Raw genomic sequence first — 21,632 nt, 5'->3', positions numbered from 1 at the left:
CTTGATGCCAAGTGCTGTTGAGCATTTTTTCATCTGTCGCAGAGATGTCTGTTCATGTCTTCTGCCCATTTCTTGATTGGATTACTTGTTCTTTGGGTGTTGAGTCTGGTAAGTTCTTTATAGATTTTGGATACTAGCCCTTTATCTGATATGTCATTTGCATATGTCTTCTCCCATTCTCAGTTGTCTTTTGGTTTTGTCGACTGTTTCCTTTGCTTTACAGAGCTTTTTATCTTGATGAAGTCCCAATAGTTCATTTTTGCCCTTGCTTCCCTTGCCTTTGGAGACGTGTCAAGCTCAGAGTACTTTTAACCAGTAATCCAGGAGGTTCTGATACATATTCAGGTTTGAAGCCATAACCTAAACAGCAGGTATCAAACAGTGGTGTGTGGACTTCCAGAGGTGCCTAACACTTTTTTAGCAGACCTGTGAGTTCAAAACTATTTGTGATTAATACGTCATTTTTGCACCAGTGGCACAAAGGTAAAGGTGGGTAATATTGATGGTACCTTGGCAGAAATCAAGGCGGTGGCACCAGATTTGCAGTTGTCATTGTATTATTCACAGCAGTAATATAATGCGAATGTCATTTAAGAAGCTCAGTGATGAAGCAGTAAAGATATTAAATCTCTACCATTGAGTACACACATCTGTTTAACATTTCATGTGATGAAATAGGAAGTACGTGGAAAGCACATCTGCATACTCAAATGTTAAGGTCTGTCTCAAGGAAAATGGTCTTGTGAGATTGAGTTGGGAGCTGAACTTTTCTCTAGTTTACTTACTTGAGAGAGTGAGTGACTGACAAACTGGATGTTCTGACATGGGTATTTGGCATTTTCTCAAATGAGCCAAGAAAACAACTGTGACTATATTTGTTGTCAGTGATAAAATTTAAGATTTCAAAAGCAAAAATTAGAGTTAAGGAAACTTGTAACCACCATTGTGAACTTGATCACTTCTCACTACCTAAAGACTTTTTTCCACATTATGATATAATGGAGAGAATATTTTATTTTTTAAATTAAATTTTTTTATTTAATTTTTTTATTTTTAATTCCAGTGTAGTTAACATAACAGTGTTATATTAGTGTCAAGTGTACAAGAGTCATTCAGCAATTCCATATATTACTCCGTGCTCATCAAGATAAGTGTACTCTTAATTCCCTTTACATATTCCCCCACCTGCACCTCCCTTGTGATCATCTGTTTGTTCTCTATAATTAAGGATCTCGGTTTTTTTGGTTTGTCTTTTTACCCCTTTGTTCATTTGTTTCTTAAATTCCATATATGAGTGAAATCATAGTGTATTTCTCTTTCTCTGACTGGCTTATTTCACTTAACATTATATTCTCTATATCCATCCATGTTGTTGGCAAGAATTTCATTCTTTTTTAGGGCTGAATAATATTCCATGGTATATATGTACCACATCTTCTTTATCCATTCTTCTATCGATGGACACATGGACTGCTTCCATAATTCGGCTATTGTAAATAATGCTGCAGTAAACATACGGGGGGGGTATATAAGTCCCTTCAAATTAGTGTTTTTTAGGTAAATACCAAGTAGTGTGCTTACTAGATCATATGATAATTTTATTTTCAATTTTTTGAGGACCCTCCATACTGTTTTCCACAGTGGCTGCACCGGTTTGCATTCCCACTAACAGTGCATAAGGGTTCCTGTTTATCCACGTCCTCACCAACACCCTTTCTGTGTTGGTGATTTTAGCCATTCTGATTGGTATGAGGTGGTATCTCATTTTATTTATTTATGTACGTATGTTTGTATGTATGTATATATGTATGTAATCTCTACACCCAGCGTGGGGCTCAAACTCACAACCCCAAGATCAAGAGTCACATGCCCTTCTGACTGAGCCAGCCAGGTACCCCTCATTGTAGTTTTGATTTGCATTTCCTTGATGGGTGATGTTGAGCATCTTTTCATGTGTCTGTTGACCATCTGTATGTTTTGAGAAAGGTCTGTTCATGTCTTCTGCCTGTTTTTTAATTGAATTATTTGTATTTTGGGTGTTAAGCTGTATAAGCTCTTTATATATTTTATTTTATTTTATTTATTTTTTATTTTTATTTTTTTAGATTTTATTTATTTATTTGAGAGAGAGAGATAGAGAGCACAAGAGGGAAGAGGGTCAGAGGGAGAAGCAGACTCCCTGCTGAGCAGGGAGTCCAATGTGGGACTCGATCCCGGGACTCCAGGATCATGACCTGAGCCGAAGGCAGTCGCTTAACCAACTGAGCCACCCAGGTGCCCAGCTCTTTATATATTTTAGATACCAACCCTTTATCAGATATGTCATTTGCAAATATCTTCTCCCATTCAATAGCTTGTCTTTTAGTTTTGTTGATTTTTCCTTTCCTGTGCTGAAGCTTTTCATTTTGATGTAGTCCCAGTAGTTCACTTTTGCTTTTTTTTCCCTTGCCTCAGGGGACCTATCTAGAAAGCTGTTGTTACAGCCAATGTCAGAAAAATTATTACCTGTGCTCTTTCCTAGGAATCTTATGGTTTGAGGTCTCACATTTAGGACCTTAAGCCATTTTGAGTTTATTTTTGTGTATGGTGTAAGAAAGTGGTCCAGTTATTTTCATTCTTTTGCATATAGCTGTCCAGTTTTCCCAACACCATTTGTTGAAGGGACTTTTTCCCCCACTGCATATTCCTGCCTTCGTTGTTGAAGATTAATTGACCATACAATTTTGGGTCTATTGCTGGGCTTTCTATCCTGTTCCACTGATCTGTGTCTATTCTTATGCCAGTACCATACTATTTCGATTACTACAGTTTTGTAGTATAACTTGAAATCCGGAATTGTGATACCTCCGGCTTTTTCTTTTTCAAGATTCCTTTGGCTATCTGTGGTCATTCGTGGGTCTATAACAAATTTGAGGATTGTTTGTTCTAGTTCTGTGAAAAATGCTGTTGGTATTTTGATAGGGATTGCATTAAATCTCTCGATTCCTTTGGGTAGTATGGACATTTTAACAATATTTATTCTTCCAATACATGAGCATGGGAATGTCTTTCCATTTGTTTGTGTCATCTTCAATTTCTGTAATGGAGAGAATTTGATAAAATGAAAAATTTTTAAATTTGTAAGATCTGCATAACTTACTGAACCAATATTTTCCAAATGACCACTGAAGGATTCATTCAGTGTTCAAGGTATATCCCAGCAGATTTAATGTAACAGTATAAAATGTTCATGGTGTTTGTTTCAGTTTGCATCTTTCAACTTTAAGCATCACAAAGCAGGGTAATGGAGAGTAGGTTTGAAGCCAAGAGACCAAAGCTTAATAAACTGATACAGAAATAGTCATAATAATGCGATAAGTATGGGAAGACAGCTACTAAGTGCCTTAAATAGTGGTGGAAGTCTTCATAGAAAGGATATTTTACCTAGACCTTGACGAATGTATAAAAACTTACTAAAAGAATGGGAAGAGGTGGCGCCTGGGTGGCTCAGTCATTAAGCATCTGCCTTCGGCTCAGGTCATGATCCCAGGGTCCTGGGATCGAGCCCCACATCGGGCTCCCTGCTTGGTGGGAAGCCTGCTTCTCCCTCTCCCACTCCCCCTGCTTGTGTTCGCTCTCTCGCTGTGTCTTTCTCTGTCAAATAAATAAACAAAATCTTTAAAAAAAAAAAAAAGGAATGGGAAGAAAGGTGTTCTAGGCAAGGGAATAGTACGTGCATGGAAGTATGAAAACAGGTGGCACAGAGTACTTGAAGGCCTGTATGCCCATATGCCAGACAGGGTAAGGAAGACATAAAGATTGATTCACCTAGGACTGACATGATCAGTTTGCTTTTTATGGTTAATGTAAATACATTCTCTTGATATACAGCTGGTTAAGATTGAAGGTAACATTAGGTGTGATACATGTACTGTAATCTGAAGACAGTGATTTTGGTGGTCTTGGATTCTGTGCACTTTAATGTACTCATACTAATTCTATGAACTGGGTAGGTTGATAATGCTGTGTGACTCAGTTTCCTTATTTGTAAAATGGGGATAAGAATAGCACCCTCTCTAAATGTTCTAAGCTCTTTACAGTGCCCAGCCTGTAGCAAACTGTCAAATGTTAGTAGTGAAGAGAGGCAAGTTTCCTCCTGGGCATCTAGAGGTGGCTATAGAGGAAGGGGGTTGAGTTCTGTGTCCAACTGAGTGCTGCTTCCAGCTCTCCATTTTATACTTGACCTTCTGCTCTGCTGGCAAATCACCCTGCCTATGATAAAACATGAAATTATTTCTATAACTGGCATTAATGTACTTTTCACATACTTTAAAATTATTTCAGGGGTGCCTGGGTGGCTCAGTTGGTTAAGCATCAAATCTTGATTTCGGCTTGGGTCATGATCTCAGTGTCATGAGATGAGCCCCACAACAGGCTCTGCGTTGGGCATGGAGCCTGCTTGGGATTCTCTTTCTCCTTCTGCCCCTCCCCATGCTTGCTCATGTGCACTCTGGCTAAAAAAATAAATAAAATTATTTTGGATTGTGCTTTTGTATAAGCTTATAAAATAGCTTTGATTTCCTTTTGTAGTTTCTAAATTTACCTTAACACAAATTTGTAGGTAACATTTGAAAAAAATCTGCTGATCTTAAGTATTTTAAGTATCCTCTGGAGGCGCCTGGGTGGCTCAGTTGTTAAGCGTCTGCCTTCGGCTCAGGTCATAATCTCAGGGTCCTGGGATCGAGCCTCATGTCAGGCCACCTGCTCGGCAAAGAGCCTGCCTCTCTCTCTCCCTCTGCCTGCTGCTCTGCCTGCTTGTACTCTCTGTCTGTCAAATAAATAAAAAAACCTAAAAAAAAAAAAAAAAGAGGAAAACAAACGATCAAAAAAAAAAAGTCTAAGTATCCTCTGGCTCTTTTTAAAAAATTCTTTTTGGTATCTACATACTGTTTTCCTCTGTTTTGCCACACTTCTCCAAAGCAGTATGCCATATGTTAATGTCAAGTGATACGGCTTAAAATTGGTTTGAATCTCAGCTTTTGAAATACCTTTTATATCTTTATTATAGACATTACAGAGACAATACAAACTTGAATCATGTTTGCTGTTTCTGTGATTGGTAGCTTTTTTATTAATAATTGCCTTTCTCTTGTTGGAAGAAGTCTATTAGGGGTTCTGAGAGATTTGTTGGTAATTATTCTGCAGTCTTTATCTTGCATGGAATTTGATGTCTATAATGTACTCTCTTAACTTCCCAAGGTCTGTGCCCTTAGTACAGGGGCCTGCATAATAATGAGGGCTTTTACTTCTTTTTCAGATTATTTCTGATGAAAAAACTTAAGGAAGTAACAGATAAAAAGAAAACTAGTCTCTTGAAAAACATAGATGAAAAACTGACAGAAGCAGCCAGAGAACTGGGGTACCCACTGGAACAGAGAACCATGAAGATGAAACAGAGAGATAAGAAAGTATGGTTTAAATCTGTTAGTCTCAGACTGTTTTGCTACCTAATCGGATTTTTTCCTCTCTTGATTCCTTCCCACCTACACCTTATCCTTCTCCTCTCCTGCCCCATCCTGAGGAGAGCTAGATGGCCCCCATCAGGGGCTCCCTCCAGGGCTGTCCAGCCTCTGGATTGCTCTAAGGATGGCACCGGAGCAGGGCTTGGGTGGCTCCCATAAGTTGTTAGGCGGGCTGAGGCACGCGAGCAAATAGCGCTGCTCTGGTTGCTAGCTCATGCCAGGACTTCGCACTGTTTTCATCTTGTTTTACCAGTTATTCATCTCATAGAATTGAGTGAAAGCAGCTTTGTGCCTAGTATTTACCTAAATTTCTTTAATAGCTAACAATGGTTGATTTAGCGCAAGGTGTTTTGGGGGAGTAGTTTTGTGAAGGTATGCCTTAGAGTGGTTTAGTTAAGGGCTTTAAAGGTAGTTCCCTTTTGGAAGACAGTGTGTATTGAGATTTGCTCATTTTCTGCAGCAAATGTGTGTCTAAGCAGTCCTGTCTCCTTTTCCCTTATTGGTCCCATTGGCATTTCCTTTTGCATCTCTCCTAACACCTGCATTGTGAGTGGAGTGTTTTATAAACAGCAAAGACTTCTGGGTCTTGGGTCCTTTTGGATCTGAAGTTAAAAATTTCAGAATAAGTTAACAGACAACATAGAAGAATTCTGCTTTGGGGTAAATGAGAATTCTATAGGATTTTGTTCTTATAACCTCTGGTAAAGAAGGATATTTATCACTGTGCAATGAGGGCACTCCAGTTTCCCACCATTATCAGCTGTGGCTGGTTCATCTGAAAGTTCTAGGCCAAATTAAGTACTAGTTATTCCTGGATAAACTATCACTGGTAACTAAGTAGTTTAGTGTATTTGGTTATTGAAAATCCTACTTCAGCAGCAGGCATGATACTCACAGAAGTTATAGTCACTAAACTGCAGTCTCAGCAAGTGTTCCTTTAGTCGTAGAGGCCAGAAATAATTTCTAAAACTGTGCATTTGAATGAAAGTCACTTCAGTGGGGACATTTTTAAATTACTTCAAGATGTTATGTTGCCATTTACCTTCCTAGTTTCCACAGGGAGCCTCTCCCACCTAATGAACATTTCTTGCCTCATATTTATCTATTCCTGATTTATCTTGACTAAACACTGTACTTCTGTAGACAGAATAGCTGGTAACAAATTCTTTCATCAGAACCTTATTTTATTTTTCTACCATCAGTTATAATTTCAGATGAGATTTCCTTAATTCTTCCCCTTAACTAGAAGATGACATTGGAGTTTAAATGTCATAGGTATGTTTGTCCTAGCTCCCTTCCGCATGAGGTTTCTTTTTAGTATATATTTTTTTCTGTTCACAAAATTAACTGGTAAAAACATAAATATAAAGGGGAAAAAAAAAACCTTAAAAGACAACCGTGATTTTATCCTCCCAAAGACAACCAGTTGGTGGTTTTGCTTTTTGTTCCTTTTCTATTAAAAAGGAAGTTTGTTCTTTTATTGTCAGATATTTATTTAATTCTTATTTTTCTAGTTCCAAAAAATTCAGTTCCATCCGTATATTAGTTAGTGACTTTGTCCTTATGTAGGAGAGTAATATATCCATTCTCGTATAATAGTGCACCATATAATACGTGAGAAACAATTGTTTTTATACTGATGATACATTATGGTGTTTTGGAATGCAAAGCCCTTACGAGTTACCTCATTCAACCTCTACAACAAACCCGCAAACAAAGGAGGAATTATTATCCTGTAGCATAGATCAGTAAATCAGGGTTTACAGAGGCTTTGTTCCTTGTTTAAAATCATAAGTGACCTGAAACCTCACATGTTTGGTATTTAGCTTTCTTTCCACTCCATCTTACTGATTGGCCGTATGCCACTTTACCTTTTTTTATACCTAGGTTTCATGTTTAAAAATGAAAGCTGATTTAATGTTGCTATAAAATGAGGATACATCCTTCTATCATTCCGTCCTCTGATTCTGATGCCTCAGAATATCCCCCACCCTTGCACAGGGTTTTCCTAAATTTGTAATTCTATTATTCATAATAAAACTAGGATTCTGGTGCTTTGCTAATAATTGCTACCTCTTTATGGAAAATTAGTGCAGTTAATCATTGTGAAAAATATGAAAATAGGGACATCCCATGCTTTTGTTGTGTGTCAGCCTGAGTGGAAGAGAAAATAAGCCAGTAACTACATGGCTGTTTTTTCTCTCATTATCAATACTGTTTTATGACCTGCTATTTTATGTTTGTGATTAGATTATCATTTCATACTGCTAAATTGAAGACCCACCTCATAAATTTTAGAATGGCTGCAGAGCACTGTTCTGTGTTCATAGCTTAGGTTGCTTAAAACTTTTCGCAAAGACAAATCCTGCCACATATAACTTTCTATACCTTTCTTTGCACACTTGTTTTATTATTTCCTTAGAAGAAATTACTAGATGTAGTATTGCCAGGTCCAGAGTGATTTAGAGTGGCTGTGTATGTTGTTTTTCTTTGCTGGTTTTTCATTTTGTGGAGTTTTTTATTTTCTTTGTTTGCAGAACTCCCTGTCTGAGTGAAGCTAGTTTACATTCCCACCAGCAACGATTGAGTGCTTTTTCTCCCCATACCTTTGCCACTACTAGGTATTAGCAGTCCCTTTTGGTCTTTTCCACTTGCATAAATGTACAATGATAGGTCATTGTTTTAATTAGCATTTCTTTGATTATAAAGGACATTATATATTTTTCACTTATCTACTGGCCATTTGTATTTCTGTGGTGAACTGCCTGAAGTTTGGCCATTTTTCTGTCAGGGTTAGAATTCACCTTTTCTTTTTTTTTTTTGTCTTTAAATTTTTTATTGTTATGTTAATCACCATACATTACATCATTAGTTTTTGATGTAGTGTTCCATGATTCATTGTTTGTGTATAACACCAGAATTCACCTTTTCTTATTTGTGTTTTAAGTTGGGTGGTTTTTCCTTGTAAGACTCCTTTATAAAGACATTAATCTTACTTGTATTGTTATATATATTGCAGATATTTTTATTAGTATCTTTTGTTCTTGATTATTTGATTTTTTAAATTTTACATAATCAAGTCTGTCTTTTCCTTCTCCCATCTAAAATTATTAAAAATATTTGCCTTCTAGAGGTTTCATTGGTTTTATTTTTACATTTAATCCTGACATCCAACTGCAAATTATTTTGGTATAAAGAGTAAGATATTAACTATGACTTTGTTTTTTCCAAATGGTGAGCTGTTATCTGAGAACTTATTTTGAATAATCTGTCCCTTCTCTTACTTATGAAAGAATGAAAGAAGCAGGAGATTGGGGTCAGCTGAGTGAAACAGATTTTAAGATCTGGAGACTTAGCGCCGCGCCTGGGTGGCTCAGATGGTTAAGGTCTGCCTTGGGCTCAGGTCGTGATCCCAGGGTCCTGGGATTGAGCCCCACATCAGGCTCCTGGCTCAGTGGGGAGCCTGCTTCTCCCTCTCCCTCTGCCTCTCTCCCTGCTCATTCTCTCTCTCTCTCTCTCTCTCTCTCTGTGTGTCTCAAATGAATAAATAAAATCTTAAAAAAAAAATCTAGAGACTTAGGTGAGAAGACTAAAATGAAGAGCTAATTTTGGGCTTGTGTCCTTCTTCTGTCTTGGCAGTTTTCACTGGGCTGCACAAATAAGTGTAATATTTGAAGTAGTTGTTTTGTTAAAGAAAGACCTAAGAATAATACCACTATTGTGAATAAAAAGAATGTAGACTGGAAGAGTATGGTGGTGGTTTTGGTTGGGCCTGTTCTTGCCTTTGAAGATTACCACTATAAAAGATCACTGGTTATGTTATTTTGCTTCTGTAAAGGGCACCACAAAACTGGAAACTGCTCTACTTTGGGGAAATTTGCAAAAACAAGCCTGAATTTTTCAGGTAAAAATGGAGGCCCTGAACTTGGCAAGATGGTTGAGAGGAATTCTGTCCCACTACATTTTCCTGCTAACAAAAACTATTCTTTGACCTTTTAGGCTCAGTTCCTTATGCTTCCTACCTGGAAAATACAGTGACCTAAGAGAAAACTTACATTCTGGCTTGCCTCGTATAATAGGATGCATTGGCATTCTTCCTTCCCAAATCAGGGTGTGGACTTCTGCCTGAGTGCAATTAGTAAAAGCCAGTTTCGCTGTTCTATCATTTCTTCACGTGCTTAACTTTTACTGATTTTGAAGAAATAATATTAAACTTTGGTAGTGGACTCCAGGTTGAATGAAATGTCATTAAATGTAACATTTTGACATAAGTGTTGAGGGTTTGTGTGTGTACATGTATTTTGGAGTTTGTCATTTGTTGATTTTATCTATCTATCATGTCTATTTTGTCTGTTTACCAATAGTTGTATTTTTTTTATTTAGGTTGTGACAAAGACCTTTCATGGTGCAGGCTTGGTTGTCCCAGTAGATAAAAATGGTGTTGGGTACAGAGAGCTCCCTGAGACGGATGGTAATGTATTCCTTATGTAAATGTGTGAGGAAGGTTTTCCTTGTATTGAGAAGTAGGTAAGTAAGTATGCCTTTCGTGAGACAGCCACTAGATCTTAGGGATAAAGAGCAAGCTCAAGTTTTAGGGTCAGTCAGGCCTGAATTAAAACTAGGTTTATAGCTGTGTAACCTTAAGCAAATTACTTGACCTTACTAAACCTTATCTTTTTCATCTTTAAAATGGTTAATAATGGTGAATACCATTCATATATAGGGATGTTTGGAGTGTAAAGAGTATGTAAGGTTCTTAGCACAGTGCTTGTCTAATAGGGCTCAAAATATGGTAGTTAAATTTTAAGAGTTTAAAGAATTTTAACTTATTGCCTGGGTTACTTTTTCTGAACTATTTCAGACATTTGACATTATAGTCAACTTACAAAATAATTCTTGAAATAGTGTGTGGTTATATAGTCCTTTGTGAAAAATTTTTCATCTGTATGTAAGACTGCGTAGCTTTCAGAAGCCCAAGATCCTGAACTACCTCATTTACAAGTACAAAAACGCTGAAAATGGACTGTTTATATACAAAATCTAATTACTGCTATTTTGAAAAAAGAGGGGAAAAATCACTTCTTAACTCTTTCTTCTCTCCTTTTTATTCCCTTCTTACTTGGAACAGCCCTATTGGCATTCTCATATATATTATCCTTTTACCAGAAGGATAAAATTTAGAAGGAAATCAAAATTAGCACTTCCTCAAGAACCAAGTATTCCTGCCCAAACACATATAATATTGGTCATCCATTTTTCAAAACAGAATTAACCAGCCTTGGTTGTTAGTCTCTGGGGTTGGAACCTAGAAATCTGCATTTTTTAACCAGTTTTCTAGAGCAGCTGTTCTCAAACTTTGTTGTACAGAGTCTTCAGCCAAGATTGGTATCTTAAATCACAACTATCCATGTGTAACTATTTTTGCTGTACCCCTACCATTTTAGAGGAATTCCATGGGAAAAGTAAATATGGCCATGAATGGCTACAGAGCACTTCATATGTGGCTAGTGCAGCTGAGCTGAATTTGTAATTTTGATTTTAATTCATTTAACTTTAAAAACTGAAACTTAAATTTTTTTAATATTACATGTTGAAATGCTATGTGGATATAATGGGTTGTTAAATATCTTCAAATTAGTTTCACATATTTCTTTAATACAGCTACCAGAAAAAACTTAAATTACATAGGTAGCCTACACTTTATTTGTTCGACAGTCTAATCTGTCCTATGTGTCCTCTCTGAAGTCAGAGGTCGTCAGTCTCTAATAGGAAACGAGTACAGGCTCCAGCTATTTACTGTTCAGCCTTTTGCCTGCACTCGAATCTTCTGCCTGTGTGTTAGTGCACTCGAAGCTTGATAAAGCAGAATTACTGTCTTGTATGGGCAAGTCTGAGAACATTTGTTGTAGATCTAGGAGTTACTAAAACTTCAGGGGTGGTAGGTATTAAATTGTAATACCCTGGAGTAAACCTTATTACCCTCCCCTGGTTGTGGGTCTTTATTTTTATGTCTAAAATCATTTTCATTTCTCTCTCCTTTTGCTAACATTCTAGATACTGGATCCTTCTGTGGTTTAATTATTTTTGACTGAGAAGTGCAGCAAGGTGTAAAGTTAGGCACCTAATATCCTCTTGCTTTTGCCTAGTGTTGTTTGCCAGGAAGGACAGTTGACCTGCAGTTTGTTAATGCGCAACAGTGTTCAGTAAATCACAGTGTAGTTTGTTCATAACCAGTTTCCCCTTTGAAACTTGGAACATAACATTCCAACCTGGCAAATAAGATACCATTTACTGAGCAGTTCATAAATGTCATAATAGATTCTATCAAGTGATATTTATACAGTAACTCTCCCCCCACTCTTTAAAGTAGGTCTTATTCCCTTTTCAGGTGGAAACTGGATCTCAAACTTAGGTCTTTCTGACTGTAGACTGCTTACCACTAACTAAAGAATAATTGCTTAGCTAGTTGCCCAACTTTAACTTTGGCACAATCACTATGGCTTAGTTTAAGTATTCCAGTTGGTGGTAGTAGAAGAATAAAATACGAACGAAGTATTGAAGCTCCTAAATCATTGTTTTGAATAGTAACATTTAAGGCAGCATTTTCGAGTGTTAATTTAAGGCTTCACTTAGGTATTAGGTCTGGGCTTCTGTTAAAGTGAATTTTCGTGGAAGTTTTTATTGGTGGAAGAACATATTTTTCCTCACACTGGTGGTGAACTGAATATTTTCATCTCTGTTTAGTATTTTGATAGCTTAGTAATTGTTGTAAATTGCTTATTCTTTTGTAGTCCATATATGACTTGCCTGGAGTGAAAGTAGAAGACATCAGAAAGTGATAAACTTTAAATTACTTGCTAACAGAAGACAACTAGGTCTTCACTTCCATGCCAACTCTAATTGAATTGTAGGGGGTGCCTGCAGCACTGTGGTGAGAGAGATTCTAAGGGTCTCAATCGATGTTATATCTTCTCTGGGTGCAAGAAGGAACCCCTTATTTTCTATTACCTTAAGGTTTTTTGATGGAGGCTGGATATGGTTCCTTTAAATGATTGGCACTGATTTTTTTCTGAAAAGGAAGCTTATGAAGTTTGTATAAATAAACTCTTTTAAAAAAGTTTCAAACCAATAAATGTGTCACAACTATTTATAGTCAGGAACATAGGTGATAAGTGTAATTTGTTCAATGTGATACTTATCTACCAAAGGTGGGAAAAGGAACAGAATACATTTTGTGACCTCACAGAGAGTATGCATTCTGTGCACTCATCACAACTGAATCAAATATATTTATATTTGGAGGTTAAAAGCCCTAGTATTTCTTTACCACTCTTGATAATCTTATGTCTGTAGTTAGTATCAACAGAATATTGTGCCTTATACATTAAAACTTAAAAGTCATGTATCATTCTTAGGTGTAATTGTTAATGTTCTAATGAATCTTCCTCTCCCCCCCAATACAGCAGCCACTTAGTTCAGAAATGTATTTTTGTTGGTTTGTTTGAATAATATCCATTATTTTTATTGCTGGATTATCCTCAGGGCAGTAGTTTGTCAAAAAGGAGGTACGATTTGTCAAAAAGGAAGTCTAATTAGATAGTGTTAAGTACCTTCATATGCATCCTGAGATCTGATACGCACCAGCATCCACAAAGTAGAGGAGGAGAAAATGTTGAAAGCCAAAACGAAAATGTTAAACCACCGGCTTTTTAAATTTAGAGGTTAGAAATTTCCTCTGTGTTCTTACCTCAAAGTACACTTTTGCTGCGGCCACGCTTTGGTAAAGGTTTAATTCGGCAGTGATTTCTTATTTCTTACATTGTCTTTCTCTCTATTAACTAGTAGAACAGGCAGGACAGGGCAATAAATAAACATTATGGTCTGTTTGGGGGTTTTTTAAATCCAGCTTCTCACATGGACGAGCCCAGAGGTGGGCTATGTATGGTCTCTGTTGCCATATTTTTTGTTTTTTTTCCCAACCAGTTAAAATGGAAAAACATTCTTAGTGTGAGGGCAGTTAAAAACACAAGGTGTGTCCGGTTTGGCCACAGTTTGCTGATCCGTGGACTAGCCTACTAAAAATCTTTAAAAGCTTATGTATAATCATGACTGCAACTAGATCCATGGTAAAACAGTCACACTTTGCTAATATAAAAATCTTTTTTGTTAAGCCATTTTTCTTAAATTATAAAATTGCCATTCTAAATTATAGTGCCACCCAAGGTGGCATTTGTTGTACTAGTATAAAAATTGGTGAGGAAAAACCAGCTTAATTATTTTTACCTTTGATGATGGGTGCAGATCATCTTTTTATGTCCTTGGTTCCTTACAGCCAACCTCAAGAGAATTTGCAAGACAATTGTTGAGGCACCAAGTGATGAGGACAGACTAAAAGCTTTTGCTCCCATTCAGGAAATGATGACCTTTGTGCAGTTTGCAAATGATGAATGTGACTATGGTATGGGGCTTGAGCTGGGAATGGATCTCTTTTGTTACGGCTCACACGTGAGTGAAAAAAAAACCTACCTCCCAACAGTCACCAAACCCTTCTCTTCCCCACCACACTCCACATACAGGCATACTAGAGCATGCATGTTTATGTGCCCGCTAGCATGGGTAGGATATAAATTCAGCTTATGTGTCAAAATGAAATTTTTTTTCCCAAAATGAACTTTTTGATAAGCAGATGTCTGAAGATATTTATTTGAAATTCATCTTGTATTCTGCCAAAGGTGAATTACCAAGGTTATTTGCCTTCAGGTTTACGTTAAAGTGAGTTTCCTTATTAGACGTATTCTAGGGCTATATGCTGTTAGATATGTGTTTGGGTATGTACACATACCTTTCATAGGACTGTCTGAGTGCATCTGGGGTGAGGCCTGAGTCGGCCTTTGACCTGCTCCTGGGTACTGGTAGCACTGCTGCTCTGTAGACTAGTGTGAGTGGCAAGACTAAACCAGCGGCGCTCTCACCTCAGAAGGTATCACCACAATGTGGAGGGCTGTTCAAACACAGATCAGTGTACTTACCCCTACGCCCCCCACCCTCCAAGTTTTGATCAAGTTCTTGGGTGAGTCTTAGACCCATCACAGGTCAGGCTGATGCCACTGGTCAGGGCGTCTGTTTTGAGAACTCTGCTCCAAACCCTATCACTGTGTTTCTTTGCCTACCTTATATATGGTTATTAGTAAAAATAATCACAAATGTTTAACAGCCAGAGTAAGTCATGACCAATCAGAATAATGCTGGACCTGCCAAAAAAATGTTTATCAACTTAATTGAAAATGATTGGTGTGAGTACTAAACAACATATGAAAAGGTTTAGCACAGGACTGAGCATCTGGTAAGTGCTAACTGCCATCAACGGAAGCATTGACAGGTTCTCGAGTATATATATAATAGCAGTAGTCTAAGTCACTTGATAAACCCAAGGCAGTGACTTAAGAGATGGAGCAGGGTTACATGGTGGGGTCGGGGAGAGAGAATTTGAAGATAAAGGGGAATAAATGTGATTTGAAAACTCAAATTCAGCGTACCATTTCGTATAGTATCAACTAAGGAAAATAATGATTAAAATCTTAACTGGTAGGGATACACTAGAGAAGGAAAGAACATTTGAGCGTATAGTTTGGGGCAAGTAAAAAGGATGATGATCCTTACCTAAGGGAATAAGGAGGCTTAAAATTTTAACTCAGTTTTCTTCTGAATTTTCTTCAAGATGTACTATTAGTCTTTTAGAACTGTAAGATTGCCTCTTGAACAGAATGCTAAATGCCTGTGTGAGTTCACTGTTCCTAACCAATTGAGAAAGTAGCTAAAATGATTTGGAGAGTATGCTTTGTTAAACAAGAGCTTTTTCAGTGTGTTTTTGCTACTTACTAGGGCATCTGCTATATTCTCTGCTTAATGTTATATTCTTTTATTTTTCAGTATTTTCATAAAGTTGCTGGCCAGCTTTTACCTCTTGCATATAATCTGTTGAAGAGGAATCTCTTTGCAGAAATTATTGAAGATCATTTGGCAAACAGAAGTAAAGAGAACATAGACCAACTTGCAGCATGAATGAGAGTTGGCTTTCTTTTGGTGTATAATATTTTAAAGGATTAGTATTAAACTTGTGATTTGTTTTTAAGGAATAGAGCAAATAAATTGATGGAAATATTTACTAAAATCTTTTATAAAGTTCTTCTAGCCCTTTTCTTTCGTGTGCAGATAAATGGCAGTCATCTAAATGGTGATGCCCTAATCACATCTGAAAGACAACCAAAGTCCTCGGACATGTCACAGGAAGTCACGGTCAACTGCCCGTGGATAACTAGACTGTCCTCTCATCAGGGAGCCCTGTTTCAATATTGAACATAAGGACAACTAAAAATTTATTTCCTCAGACTTGAGTTAATAATAGCTATAGCTCTAAGGACTGGATTTATGGGCGGTGGTAAACTTGGGAGGTGCCTGACCCCAGAGGTACCAAAGTTACTTTTTAACAATATCTCCAGGTGATACATATGTAGTCCAGGTACCTATTAGGTATATCCTTTAAATTGTTTTAAAGAGTAAATACAGACTCACTGTGTTTACTAATCAATATAGCATAGAATATTGATATACAGTATAGTATACTAATCAATATACTATTAATTTAAAGTTTACTACTGCAAACCAGATTCACAGCCTCCTTAAGCCTGAAAAAATGTCCTTCACCTTAAAAACAGAGCGCAAACCATGAAATGTAAAATAGCCAACTCTGCAGATTGGGCTGAAGAGCATATAAGCCTTTTCCCCTTTGTATGAAGTTCAAAGTAAAAAAGCCCTTAGGTCATCTTGTAACCCCCATGTTTTGCAGAAGATTGACTTACCCAAACAACTTTTGTTGAATTGTCAGTCTCCAGAGTCACTTAACCTGTCAGCTGTCTTCTTAAAATAGCTTGAGATACTTACTCTTTTTGATATGAAGTATGAGTAGAGTATTTTGCAAACACTTCCAGCCAGGATTTTTAATACAAGCAGCTTGTCTCATCTCCCCAGTTAAGCTGCAGGTTTTTTAAGAACATGTATTTTATCAGTATGTAGCCCCCTCAGTAACACAAACCTTTGAATATGTATTTATTTGTTGAACAAAATGACCCTATTCCATGCTGCTCACTAAGTGCCTGATAAAATCACACTAGCAAGATGTGGGAAACTATTTTGAGATGCCCTTAAGTAAGAATTCTTGACTTCTCAAACAATAGAATGTCTTCTGAAGTCAAAAATCCCCTCTGCTATTACAGCCTATACCTAGTATCTGTTCTCATTACCTGACCCAGGCTGCCTTTGTAGGTCATTAAGATGCTTTCTTCAAGAGAGATGTTTTATATAATAGCTTAGCCAAACTAAACTGAAAACATCCTTTTACCTTTCCTTTCATTACTCTACTGGAACTTCCATAGTTCTGATGGGGAGGTCTCAGGAGGTTTTAAGGAACTGCCACATTTCAGTGTGTAAGCATCTGCAGGTCCTGGCCCCAACTGAACTAAGCTGTAAGATGACAGGAACATTAACTCACACATACTTTGATTAGAAAAGGTGATCAAATCACATTGGATCTTAAATAATTGAACATTTTAGAAGCTCCTGAGCCTTTTTCCTCAGATTTCCTTAGTTTCTAAGGTACCTAATATTGGGGGCAGTATTCAGAAATAGTTAACATATTATCTTTTAAATACTGATTATTCAAATAAATTCAACTATCTTACATTAAACCAATCTTCTTAGCTAGAAATATTAGCCATTTACTAAGTTCTGCCATTCCTTGATCCAACAGTTTCAAATATAGTTTGTAGTTTTTTTAAAAATACACCTTCTTGTGATCAGTAATACAGATTCTAACAGGATTTCTTATCAAGGAACAAATTAAAATGAAGGGGGACAAAAAAAAAGATCAGCTTTTCATCCTTTGCGTACACATACCTAACATGAATGTGTATTTTCAGAAAGCTAGGTGTTGTATAACAGCGAAGACCGAATTGGATACCAATGCCAAGAATATGGCCATTATCTGGATACCGTAGTTACGGATTTCCAGTCTCAAACTCCAAGTTGTGTCAGAGGGCTGGAAACATTTCAGGAGGTACTCACCTCCCAACTACTGAATATTTTTCATGGAAGAGCAAGCTCCTTACAATACCAAACTTCTCTTTCTCTTTCCTTCACTGAAGCACAGTCCGCTGAAACCTAGTTAGCTGAGTATTTTTATCTACCTAGGATGTGGCCATCCAATGGCTATAGTCGCTTCCAAGCGCCGCCTATCTACTTCTGTTCTCAGAACACGTTCTAAGTGCCTAGACTCCCAAATGAAGTACCTTAACTCAGTAAGAATCTAACAGAAAATCACTACTCAAATTTAGCTAAGCTCCTTCCTGGAGCTTAATAACAGGGTATTACCTCTCAAACACACATGTGGAAAGATACACCCAAGGAAAAAAATGAAAGCTCTAAAATTTAATCCAAGGTAGTGCGACATATTACGTCGCCACAATGACAGATACCCGCTATCTATGCAGATGATCCTTCTGATACCCTAAGCCTCACAGTTTATTCAGTATCTAGACCGGGGGTCAACAAACGGGCTGAGGGCCAAATCTGGCCCACTCTTTCTTGTCAGCGGGAAGCCTGCTTCTCCCTCTCCCACTCCCCCACTTGTGTTCCCTCTCTCGCTGTCTCTCTCTCTGAAAATAAATAAAATCTTAAAAAAAAAAATTGTATGGAGAAACAGCCACACCCGTTCATTTGCATATTATATGGGCCTACAACGGCAGAGTAGTTGCAGCAGACTGTTATGGCCCCCAACGCCTAAAATATTTACTATCTGGTACTTCACAGTGGAAAATTTGCTGATCCTGATCTAGATGGTCCCCCTCTGTAGCCATCAACTCCAAAGTCACAGCCTAGACTTTGTCAGCACCACCCGTCTTTTCCTCTCCCTCTATTCCCCAGCTCCACCCAGTTTTCAAACCCACAGTAGCCTACACCAATTCACTGATCTAACAGCCTTTTTCACTATTCTTCACTTGGTATTCTTGCTTCCCCCTTCACCCAGCCCTCGTATGCCACTCTCCATCATTATGATCATTCCTGCATCTACTCCACTGCCCCTCTCTCCAGGAGTTGTACTTACGTTAGAACCTTAAGCCTGATAAAAAGCTGCCTACTTCTACTTCTGCTCAGGATCAGGTGGCTGGGGAAAAAAATAACCACCATGACAACTGGTCTCGTTTTAACCTCAAGTTGGTCATACTACTGCCCATTAATCCTACTACTTTCACATCTTTCCTCAAACATGCAACAATACCTCCCAGCCCTCAGTTTATTTCACTAAGAAAAAACAAAGTAACTTCCCCAAAATCTCACCCCACACTACCAACTACTCAATATACTCTGCCTCTTCCACATTGCTATAAATGTTGCTTAATGTCCCAAGAGGCCATCCCCTCTTGCCTACTCAAAGACCTCTCCCTCTCTTCAAATCAATTTTCCCTCTCCCATATTCCTATCAACAACAAAAGCTGTAACATCTTGCATCCTAAAACAAAATACTCTTTCACACATCCAGTTCCTGGAAAACTCAGCAAGAGTTGAAAGAGCTGCCTTTTGGGGATGCCTGGGTGGCTCAGTTGGTTAAGCATCTGCCTTCAGCTTAGGTCATGATCCCAGGGTTCTGGGACAGGGCCTCCCTGCTCAGCAGGAAGTCTGCTTCTCCCTCTCTCTGCCCCTTCCCCACCCCTGCGCATGCTCTCTCTCAAATATATAAAATCTTAAAAAAAAAAAAAAGCTGCCTTCAGTTCCTTTCATCAATCTCTGTCAAACCCACTCCAATCAGACTTTTGCCTGATCTGAGCCTGCTTTGGTCAAAGTTATCCATTATCTCCCATTGGGCAATTTTTAGTCCCCATTTACTTCACTGATCAGCAACAACTGAAAAGTTGATGCTTCTTGAAACTATTATTCACTTGCCTTAGGGGACCACCTTTCTCTTAAAGGCACCAATCTTCACCCTACCTCACTGGTGCTCCCTCTTCTGCTGGCGCTTCATCTCCTCAAATCCAAAAATACATGTATGCTAATGCTCAGTCCACTCTGTCCACTGTCTCAGGATGATACCTCCCAAATGTTTTAGGTCTCTCAGGCTGGACCTTCCTCCTGAACTTGAGTCTCGGTATATACAACTGCCTACTTGACACCCCCACTTTGAAGTCGAAAAGTCATTTAAAACAATGTCTTAAAACCAAAATTCCTCTGTACACGACCTCAAATCTAGTCTTCCTGAAGTCATTCCCAGTTGAGTCAGTGGCCATCAGAAACATCCTTTACTCCTCTTGTATCACTCCACATTCGATCCATTAGCAAATCCTGCCTCTGCCACCTCCAAAATATCTAGAATCCAGCATTTGAACGACCTCCACCAGCCCCAGGCAGGTTCAAGCCTCTATCATATCCTACCTTGATTATTCCGAGAACCTTCTAATTGGTCTCCCTCCTTCCAGCCCTTCCCCATTATAGTCTATCCCAACAAAGCAGCCAGAGATCATGTTAAGTCAGATCATGTCACTTTTCTGCCACACTGGCTTCCCACTTTATTCAGAATAAAAGTCAAACGACTATATCCCTAACTTCTTTCCTCCTCTTACACCCTACTCCCCACTCCAGCCACAGTGACCTATTTGGTATTCCTTGTACCTGTCCGGTGTATCCCTCCTCAGGATGTTTGCATACACTATTTCCTCTTCTTAGAACATTCTTCTCACAGGGCGCCTGGGTGGCTCAGTCGTTGAGCATCTGCCTTCAGCTCAGGTCATGATCCCAGGGTCCTGGGATCGGGTCCCGCATCGGGCTCCCTGCTCGGCAGGGAGCCCGCTTCTCCCTCTGCTTCTCTCTCTCTCTCCCCCTCTGTCTCTCATGAATAAATAAATAAAATCTTAAAGAAAAAATCTTCTTCCTTCATCTTTAAAAAAAAAAAATTCTTCTCACAGATAACGGGATCATTCCCTTACTTTTTTTAAGATTCTGCTCAAATGTCACCTATCCCTGAGGCCCTTTTTCATCACCCTTTATAAAAAATAGCATCCTCCCCATTACTGATTTTTTTGGGAATTTTTGCCTGATTTATGTATGCCTGTAACAGTGTGCAGCACACAGGAATCAAAAAAAAAAAAAACTCTGCTGAACTAAATAACTTGTGATGTGTACCACCATCTGACATACCATGTATGTCTCTGTCTCTACTGGAATGTAAGCTTCAGGAACACAGCACAGTGCCTATCACACAGTAAGTATTCAATAAAAACTCAGTGAATGATCAAATGAAATGAATGATAAAATCTATTACAGACTTTTTAGTCAAGTGTCTTACTTTTATACTAAGAGTTTAATATTAGACTACTGAAATCTTTTAACAATTCAAATGTTACCACCTTCTTTTAGGCAGTTCTATTATTTGCTACTATATAGCAAATGTACAAAGTAATATTAAAAAAAAAAACATGTAGGGGCTCCTTTGTGGGCTCAAGTCGGTTAAGCATCTGACTCTTGGTTTCAGCTCTGGTCATGATCTCAGGGTCCTGAGATACAGCCCCAGGTTAGACTCCACACTCAGTGCAGAGTCTGCTTGAGATTCTCTCGCCCTCTCCCCCTGTCCCTCCCGCTAAGGTAAATAAATCAATCTTAAAGAAAAAAAAAAAGTAAATCATTTACATGTTTTATCTTCATGCCAACAGCATAATTTTTCTTTTTGAAAGTAAACTGAAGTGGGGGCACCTGGGTGGCTCAGTCGTTAAGCATCTGCCTTCGGCTCAGGTCATGATCTCAGGCTCCTAGGATCGAGCCCCACATCGGGCTCCCTGCTCGGCGGGAAGCCTGCTTCTCCCTCTCCCACTCCCCCTGCTTGTGTTCCCTCTCTCGCTGTGTCTCTGTCAAATAAATAAATAAAATCTTAAAAAAAAAAAAAAGTAAACTGAAGTGAAATCTTTCTGTAAACCTGCAAGTTGCACTGACAAATGGAGACTCTGTACTACTGCTGGTAGTATTTATATCCTTCTGTTCAATCCAGCATCTATTCCTTTGTGGCCCCTCGCCTGCAAAGTATAGAAATGG

The 21,632-nt window shown here is 38.2% G+C and overlaps 1 protein-coding gene and 1 long non-coding RNA gene across 2 annotated transcripts in view; one reads left to right on the top strand and one right to left on the bottom strand.

Annotated features, from left to right (window-relative positions):
• Positions 1-15,683, top strand: part of HPF1 (histone PARylation factor 1) — a 28,085-nt gene extending 12,402 nt beyond the window's left edge. The window contains exons 5-8 of the mRNA XM_025874455.2: positions 5,297-5,447; positions 9,885-9,972; positions 13,834-14,006; positions 15,432-15,683. Of these exons, the coding sequence (XP_025730240.1) occupies positions 5,297-5,447; positions 9,885-9,972; positions 13,834-14,006; positions 15,432-15,563 (544 nt within the window). The 3' untranslated portion in view covers positions 15,564-15,683. The remainder of the gene's footprint in view (positions 1-5,296; positions 5,448-9,884; positions 9,973-13,833; positions 14,007-15,431) is intronic.
• On the bottom strand, positions 2,785-4,454 carry LOC141372671 (uncharacterized). The gene is made up of 3 exons (XR_012378075.1): positions 4,308-4,454; positions 3,454-3,633; positions 2,785-3,076 (listed from the first exon to the last, which is right to left on the bottom strand). It is a non-coding gene; the product is annotated as an uncharacterized lncRNA (long non-coding RNA).
• Positions 15,684-21,632: the final 5,949 nt, after the last annotated feature.

The sequence above is a fragment of the Callorhinus ursinus genome, unplaced genomic scaffold (genome assembly GCF_003265705.2).
Source record: "Callorhinus ursinus isolate GAN/ISIS: 27379988/994484 unplaced genomic scaffold, GSC_fseal_2.0 scaffold4, whole genome shotgun sequence".
Taxonomy (NCBI): Eukaryota; Metazoa; Chordata; class Mammalia; order Carnivora; family Otariidae; genus Callorhinus; species Callorhinus ursinus.
This window is presented reverse-complemented; position numbering and strand designations above follow the sequence as displayed.